Source organism: Protobothrops mucrosquamatus, unplaced genomic scaffold (assembly GCF_001527695.2).
Source record: "Protobothrops mucrosquamatus isolate PMUCROS unplaced genomic scaffold, P.Mucros_1.0 scaffold_20, whole genome shotgun sequence".
Classification (NCBI taxonomy): Eukaryota; Metazoa; Chordata; class Lepidosauria; order Squamata; family Viperidae; genus Protobothrops; species Protobothrops mucrosquamatus.
The window spans coordinates 102,950-111,736 of NW_015386096.1; the positions used below are offsets into that span (position 1 = coordinate 102,950).

Below are 8,787 nucleotides of genomic sequence, written 5' to 3' on the forward strand. Positions count from 1 at the left end.
TTAGAGTGACTAAGAGTTCCTTGAGCGAATGAGTTGAGTAACTTCTGGGAACAGCGCGATTCGGCCGCCTCTCTTAAGAAATCCCAAAGCTTGCAACGATTCCTGGAATCGCAACGGCCAATTCAGTTCGGCTTTTGTTGACTTCACGGGGACTTATGGCCCCCGTTGAGCCCCCAACTTTCTGTTGCTGAGACGTTTGACGAGGGAGTCTTGCCCCCATTTTAGGACCTTTCTCGCCGGAGTTCTTAAGGGAGGTTCTTACGTTGGTAAGTCAGTAAACCCGGTTGTTAAGTGAATCTGGCTTCCCCCATTGATTTTGCTTGTCAGAAGGTCGCAAAAGGGGATAATGTGACCACCGGGGGGGACGCTGCGACCGTCGTAAATCTGAGTCAGTTGTCAAGCACCCAAATATAAATCATATGACCATGGGGATGCTGCAACGGTCCTAAGTGTGAAAAATGGTCATATGTCATTTGGACAGCCATATGTCTGAAATGGTACAGGCTTTCCTGTCTAAGCAGGGGGTTGGACTAGATGACCTCCAAGCTGCCTTCCAACTCTGTTATTCTATTCTATTCTATTCTACTCTACTCTACTCTACTCTACTCTACTCTACTCTACTCTACTCTACTCTACTCTACTCTACTCTACTCTACTCTACTCTACTCTATTCTATTCTATTCTATTCTATATTGTTTTCTATTCTATTCTATTCTATTCTATTCTATTCTATTCTATATAATAATAATAGTAAAGTTGGAAGGGACCTTGGAGGTCATCTAGTCCAACCCCCTGCTTAGGCAGGAAACTCTATTCCATTTCGGACAAATGGCTCTCCAGTCTCTTCTTAAAAACTTCCAGTGTTGGAGCATTCACCGCTTCTGGAGGCAGGTGGTTCCACTGGTTAATTGTTAATTGGAAAATAGCTTGACTCCCTCTTCTTTGAGGCAGCCCCTGAGATACTGGAGCACTGCTATCATGTCCCCCGTCGTCCTTCTCTTCATTAAACTAGACATTCCCAATTCCAGCAACCGTTCCTTATATGTTTTAGCCTCCAGTCCCCTGATCATCTTTGTTGCTCTTCTCTGCACTCTTTCTAGAGTCTCCACATATTCTATTCTATTCTATTCTATTCTATTCTATTCTATTCTATTCTATTCTATTCTATTCTATTCTATTCTTATTCTTTCCTATTCTAAATTCTACAGAACTACCTGTATATTGCATTTGGAGGTACTGATCTAGCCCCCCTCTACCACTGTGGTCCTGAGAATTCTGTTTGCACCATGAGCTGAAACAAAAGTTAAAAGGATGTTAGTTCTGCAAATCTTGGGCAAGGGTTTCTGAGTTCCGAAAACCTTTGGGCCTGGGGCATGGGGGAAGATTATATACATCTAGAAGACCCGTGAACCCAAAACAGATTCCTTGCAGGATTTTTTTCTTTTTTCTTTTACCTTGCACTCAAACTCCATATTTTGACTTAAGTGAATTAATTCTTCGGTGCTCTTCATACGCTGGACGTTTGCATTGCAGTCTTTGATGAGCTGTAGAGAGGAAAATGCCATCAGATTAGAAAAGAATAGAAGGGGGAAAAATTAGTTGAAAAATCACCAATTTTTACTATGAAAGAATGGATAGATTTTGACGGTTGGTTGAAAAGAGGTTGCATCTTCCTTTAGCAGGTGGAGGGAAATTATGTATTGTTATTCTCCTTCTCCTGTTTGAGCAGGAGGCTGGACTAGAAGACCTCCAAGGTCCCTTCCAGCTCCTATTCTATTCTATTCTATTCTGTTCTGTTCTATTTTCTATTCTATTTTATTCTATTTTTCCATTATATTCTATATTTCCATTCCATTCTATTCTATTCTATTTTATATTTCTATTCTATTCTATATTTCTATATTCTATATTCTATATTCTATATTCTATATTCTATATTCTATATTCTATATTCTATATTCTATTCCATTCCACTATTCTATTCTATTCTATTCTATTCTATTCTATTCTATTCTATTCTATTCTTCATTCCTAAATTCTATTCTATTCTATTCTATTCTATTCTATTCTATTCTATTCTATTCTATTCTATTCTATTCTTCATTCCTAAATTCTATTCTATTCTATTCTATTCTATTCTATTCTATTCTATTCTATTCTATTCTATTCTATTCTATTCTATTCTATTCTATTCTTAATTCCTAAATTCTATTCTATTCTACTCTACTCTACTCTACTCTACTCTACTCTACTCTATATTTCTATTCTATATTCTATATTCTATATTCTATATTCTATATTTTATATTCTATTCTATTCTATTCTATTCTATTCATTAAATACATGTACATTCAGGGGCAAACTAAATGCTTTCCTTTCCATTCCTACTCCTACGAAGAGGTAGAGTATTATCATGCCTCTGTATTCCAAAAAGGGGGTAAAACTCCTCAACCCCCTGGGCTATTTCAGCTTCTGAGCCGAAGGGAGATTTTTGTGTGAGGAGAGGAGAGAGAACGGACGTCTGAAAACCAGATCCTGAGAGGCTTTTACCTTCTCAAGAGCGTCGTATGCCTGGGTGGCTTGGACCTCTTCGTCGGCCCCGGGTGGAATTCTTTTTAAGATGTTCTGCAGAAGGAAAGCGTTGTTTATTTATTAGTTTATTCATTCATTTTGTGTCCCGCCTTTACCATTTTTACAAATAACTCCAGTTGGCAAACCTGTCCAACACATCTTCCCCCTCCTACTTTCTCCACAACGACAACCCTGTGAGGTGGGTTGGACTGAGAGAGAGAGCTGGACTGGCCCAAGGTCACCCAGCTGGCTTTCATGCTCAAGGCGAGACTAGAACTCACAGTCTCCCATTTTCTAGAGTCTAAACCAAACTGGCTCTCTGTGAAAAGCTAAAAAAGTAGAGTAGAGTAGAGTAGAAAAAAATAGAGTAGAGTAGAGTAGAGTAGAGTAGAGTAGAGTAGAGTAGAGTAGAGTAGAGTAGAGTAGAGTAGAGTAGAGTAGAGTAGAAATAATAGAGTAGAGTAAAATAGAATAGAAAGAATAGAGTATAGAGTAGAGTAGAAAAAATAGAGTAGAGTAGAATAGAATAGAATAGAATAGAATAGAATAGAATAGAATAGAATAGAATAGAATAGAATAGAGTAGAGTAGAGTAAAGTAGAGTAGAGTAGAGTAGAATAGAAAGAATAGAGTAGAGTAGAGTAGAGTAGAGTAGAGTAGAGTAGAATAGAATAGAATAGAATAGAATAGAATAGAATAGAATAGAATAGAATAGAATAGAAAAGAAAATAGAATAGAATAGAATAGAAAATAGAATAGAATAATTTTGGAATGGAATGGAATAGAATATGGAATAGAATATGGAATAGAATAGAATAGAATAGAATAGAATAGAATAGAATAGAATAGAATAGAATAGAATAGAATAGGGGAACTTTGACCAGTCAAGTCTTCCTACCTGGAGAAGGAGCTTCAGTCGTGTGATGCGCTGGAATGGAAGAATGAGGAAGGATTTGAGGGAGAGGCGCTGGCACAGCGGGTCACTTTCCAGTTTCTCCAAGACCTGTTGGAAAGCAGGAACCCCATTCCTAGGCAGGGGAAGAAAAAGGGAGGTGTGACACTTTGTGCGGTAGAAGTCGGAGGCTGGGATCTAAAGGAGGCTCGGCGGGAAAGACGTGAGGTCCAGCTCATCAAAACACAACCCGTTTGTTAAGAACTGCTGGACATTTCTCACTGAAATCAGAACTAATCTATATTATAAAGCGTACAATGAAAAAGTGCATCGCAAAAAAAATCACTTGGAGGTGGGAGATACTTCTAATGTAATCTACCGGATCTCTTGCACGGATTGTCCCTGTGACTACGTAGGACAGATGGGGAGGAAGCTAACCACCAGATTGCAAGAACACAAGTGAGCGGGTCAGACCAGGAGACCCAAACTCATTGGTAGCCTCACACTGCAATGAACAAGGACATACGTTCAATTTCACAACTACTAAGATTGTTGGCCGAGCAGGTACAAAAACAGCCAGGGAAATGATGGAAGCCTGGGAAACGGGCCCCTTGTCAGTCAACAGGAGTGTTGATTAACCACCAGCTTATCAGGGGCTTAGGAGCCGAGGGCTTGGCAGCAGAAAAGAAACAAGAACACAATCACCGGTCCTCAACACACCTATCAACCAATAGCAATGCCAGATAAATACGATGCATAGAATAACCCAAAGCACATATTCCAGTAGAGAGATGTTCCCTTAGGATGGGCTCCAGTACGAATCCAAAAGCTCGGAAGACTAAACCTCTAGTCCCGGTGACCGACTCAGATTGGATCCTGCCTACGATGAAAAGTTAAACTGAAACAAGCTTGTAAAATGATTCCAGGAACAAACCGAGATACAAAGGACCGTTCAACTGAATGTTGGTTTGTCTCTGATTTGCGAGTCTAGTCTGAAAACCTCGTTCAGGCAAGCAACATTTAAGCCAGCTTGGATACCACGCTTGCCTTCAAAGCACGTCGAGACGTGAGAACATTGGACGTTTTCTGTCATGCCTTAACACAGGGGTCTTCAAAGTTGGCCCTTTGATGACCCCTGGACTTCAACTCCCAGAATTCCTCAGCTAGGCACGCTGGCTGAGGAATTTTGGGAGTTGAAGTCCACAAGTCATCAAAGGGCCAACTTTGAAGACCCCTGGACTTCAACTCCCAGAATTCCTCAGCTAGGCACGCTGGCTGAGGAATTCTGGGAGTTGAAGTCCCCAAGTCATAAAAGGGCCAAGTTGGAAGACCCCTGCCTTAACATACGAACATGCATCAATTGCAGTACAAAGCTGTGATTTTGGGAGAAGAAAGATGACTTTGCCTAAAAAGCTTTTGGAGAGCACTAGAAAAAGGGAGAAGCAACTGGAAGGCATCTTCAGGTCCTTACATCAGTCTCTGAAAAGTCTGGTCCTGATAGGTCTGGTTGGTCACATACGGCAAGTAAACCCTGCGAAATTCTGGTGCGTTTCTGAGCGCCACGTCACAGACGTTGAAGGTGAACATGTTCTCCTCAAGCTTCTCTTCCAGTTCAAAGAGGAAGCTGCAGGCAGCGTCAGGTCACATCATGAAAGAGAAGCAGAAGGCCATTATTGCACTTGGGTGGTTGACTTGTCATCCTTCTCTCGGAAGAATGGAAGGGCCATTGTTGACCCCAATGGGGGAGGGGGGGGAAACCACCTTACTTGGGTAGGTTGGTGTGAGGGAAGCGACAGAACAGAACAGAACAGAAAATATGGAATGGAACGGAATGGAACGGAACACAATAGAGTAGAGTAGAGTAGAGCAGAGTAGAGCAGAATAGAATAGAATAGAACAGAATAAGGAATAGAATAGAATAAGGAATACAGTAGAGTAGAGTAGAGTAGAGTAGAGTAGAGAAGAATAGAATAGAATAGAACAGAATAAGGAATAGAATAGAGTAGAGTAGAGTAGAGTAGAGTAGAACAGAATAAGGAATAGAGTAGAGTAGAGTAGAGTAGAGTAGAGTAGAGTAGAGTAGAGTAGAGTAGAGTAGAGTAAAGTAGAGTAGAGTAGAATAGAACAGAATAAGGAATAGAATAGAATAGAATAGAATAGAGTAGAGTAGAGTAGAGTAGAGTAGAGTAGAGTAGAGCAGAGCACAGCAGAGCAGAATAGAAAAGAATAAAATAGAATAGAAATAAAGAATAGAATAGAATAGAATAGAAAATAGAATAGAATAGAATAGAATAGAATAGAATAGAATAGAATAGAATAGAATAGAAAAGAAAAGAAAATAGAAAGAATAGAGTAGAGTAGAGTAGAGTAGAGTAGAATAGAAATATAGAATATAGAAAGAATAGAATAGAATATAGAAAGAATAGAATAGAATTAAAATAAGAATAGAATAGAATAGAATAGAATAGAATAGAATAGAATAGAATAGAACAGAACAGAATAGAATAGAATAGAATAGAATAGAAGCTGGAAGGGACCTTGGAGGTCTTCTAGTCCAGCCCCCTGCTCAAGCAGGAGAAGGAGAAGTCCTTCTAGGTTGGTTCTCTCTTCAATAAGCTTCCACCCACTGCTCCTTCTCCTGCCCTCTGCTCGGTGTATTAGCCGTTGGCTTTTGAGAACGGGAGAAAGAGAACTCACTTGGCGCTAACGTCCCGGACATCCTGAAGACGGGAGAAAAGCCACTGTCTGTCCTGAGTGCTTAAAACCCCCTGAAGCTCCTGGGAGTGCTGGAAGTGGTCCACGGCCACGTTCAGGCTCCGCAGGTAAGAGGCCTCGGATGCAATCAGTTCAAACTTGGCCTGTTTTTAAGAAGAGAGAGAAAAAAGTGCGTCCCCGGGGCCACGATTAGATTTCCTTCCAGACGAAACGCCCAAATTTGACAGAGGAGGAGTCAGCATTTCATTTCTGATCTCATCCTCCAGAAGAGAGATGGGGCACCCCTCTGGTTCAACTCAAATCAGATCAGTCGTTGCAGTAAATCGAATTTTTTTTTTTTAAACTGGCTAGATTGGGGAGTCAGCCCTGCCTTCTACCTGCCCAGATTGAGATTTAAATCCAATTTAATGGCTCTCTTTCTTTCTTAGGCCTGTCCGCTATCACCCCTGTCTTTTGCAGTCCTCTCTGTCTAGGAATCTATTTTCCTTTTAAAACATGGAGAGGAAAGTGGATGAGGATGGAGGCAGGGCGGGGACTGCCGAGCGTATCCGAAAATGTTTTGAGTAAGATTATTTATTTATTATTTATTTATTTATTATTTATATTTCTACCCCGCCCTTCTCCCTGCGGACTCAGGGCGGCTTACAGCCATTTAAAAACAAATACATAAATACAAAAATACTAAAGTTAAAATATTAATTAAGATGAAATATTATTATTATTTTTACTTCTTGCTGGTGTATGTAGATGCATCATTTGTACTTGTTGTTCAATTAAAAATAATAAAAATTTTATGGAAAAAAAAACATGGAGAGATGCTTTTGCATTATTTGGGCCATTCCACTTATTTGGGCCATTCCACTTGTCCTGAGCTTTAAGATTGAAATCCTTTATGCATTTATCTTGGGTGTAATCCCTACCCAAGTTAGCAGGATGCATAAGAGTTGGATTATTTATTAGTGTACCAGAAATATCTTTCCCTTTCTAACTGAGACCACCTATTAGTTCAGAGCGGATTCCAGCCAAGTGTTGGTTCTTTCCAACCAAGAAAAAAAAACATATCACTTATTCAACGTATACTGCGTTCCTCTGGAATGGCTCCCATCTTTTTTTGTCGGCCCATGTTGCTCCCATGGGTCAGAGAGAGGCGGGGGGGGGGGCTGTTTTCCTACCCTCCATCTCTGCATATTAGGACAGAGCTAGGAATTTCAAGGAGCCGTGCTGGTGCAGTGGTTAGAGTGCAGTACTGCAGGTAAACTCTGCCCGCTGTCAGGAGTTCAATCCTGACCGGCTCAAGGTTGACTCAGCCTTCCATCCTTCCGAGTTCAGTAAAATGAGGACCCAGATAATTTTGGGGAGGGCAATACCGCTTAGAGCAGGAGTAGGCAACTTTGGCTCTTTTATGACTCATGGACTTCAACTCCCAGAATTCCTGAGCCAGCCATGCTGAGGGGAAAGGGAGAGGGTTCCAAGCTGAGCCATGCCGGCTCAGGAATTCTGGGAGTTGAAGTCGAGTCATAAAAGAGCTAAGGTTACTTACCCCTGGCTTAGAGAGTGCTGTAAAGTACTGTCACGTGGTATATAAGTCTAAGTGCTATGGCTACCTAAGCCGTGCAGGCTCACTACTTAGAATGCAGCATTGCAGGCAAACTCTGCCCACTGTCAGGAGTTCGATCCCGATGGGGCTCAAGGTTCACTCAGCCATCCATCCTTCCGAGGACCCAGATCATTGGGGGCAAATATGCTGACTATGTAAATCACTTAGAGAGGGCTGTGACCCACTATGAAGCGGTATATAAGTCTAAGTGCCACTGCTATTCATTGCCACGTCCCACCCAGTGCTCGTAGCCCTCTAGATCGGATGAGGGTTCTCGTCCTTTACCTCCTGCAGCTTCTGCTCCTCGCGGGTCATGCTAAGCAACATGGTGCTGCCTCGCACCATGGGGATGTCCTGCCACAATGAAGAGCCCGACGAGACGGACAGGCGTTGTAAGTAGGAGTCCTGAGAGATCGGCACTTTCCTCCGCAGCTTTGGGGATAGCGGTTCTGCTTCTTCGGACAGGGAATCGACCTGTTTTTGGCTCTGGATGGCTTTGTTCAGGGCATCATCGCTGTATTCCTGGTAGAGCAATTTGGCTGTAGGGAAAAAATGGATTCCATAAGAGATCCTAAGTCTATTGCAATTACAGATAGTCCTCAACTTACAACAGGTTGTGGACTTCCGGTCCTGTGCGGTAGCGACTGGTCACGGGCTTGCGGACCACCGCATCCCCGTGGCTAATTTTCGTCCTGCCTGGAAACCCTAATGGGTCCAAGGTGCCCCAGAGAGGCAGTGAAGAAAGAAGGGTGCCCCGGTGACTCTGGAATGACGGCGGTCGTTCCGTTCATCTTGGAAAAAAGCCTTCTAACCTGACAGGAGAAAGGCTGTATTTCCCCGATCAGCCCAAGCTACTTGCAACCGAAGTCCAAAAGAACTAACCAGTACAACAGTAAACATCGTGCTTGAAACTGGGTGAGGAATCTGATTTTCCCTTTTCCATTCCACACTTAATTTCCTGGAAAAGATCCCCAAGAAGCAAAATATCTCCGAGAGTGAAGGAGGGGGACTTC

General features: G+C 42.0%; 1 protein-coding gene across 1 annotated transcript in view; it reads right to left on the reverse strand.

Annotated features, from left to right (window-relative positions):
* Positions 1 to 8,787, reverse strand: part of LOC107302535 (rho guanine nucleotide exchange factor 5) — a 26,175-nt gene that overhangs the window by 6,601 nt on the left and 10,787 nt on the right. Inside the window, exons 4-9 of the mRNA XM_015831653.1 lie at positions 8,060 to 8,313; positions 6,160 to 6,320; positions 4,934 to 5,086; positions 3,469 to 3,598; positions 2,551 to 2,625; positions 1,455 to 1,544 (exon numbers count right to left, since the gene is read on the reverse strand). Of these exons, the coding sequence (XP_015687139.1) occupies positions 1,455 to 1,544; positions 2,551 to 2,625; positions 3,469 to 3,598; positions 4,934 to 5,086; positions 6,160 to 6,320; positions 8,060 to 8,313 (863 nt within the window). The remainder of the gene's footprint in view (positions 1 to 1,454; positions 1,545 to 2,550; positions 2,626 to 3,468; positions 3,599 to 4,933; positions 5,087 to 6,159; positions 6,321 to 8,059; positions 8,314 to 8,787) is intronic.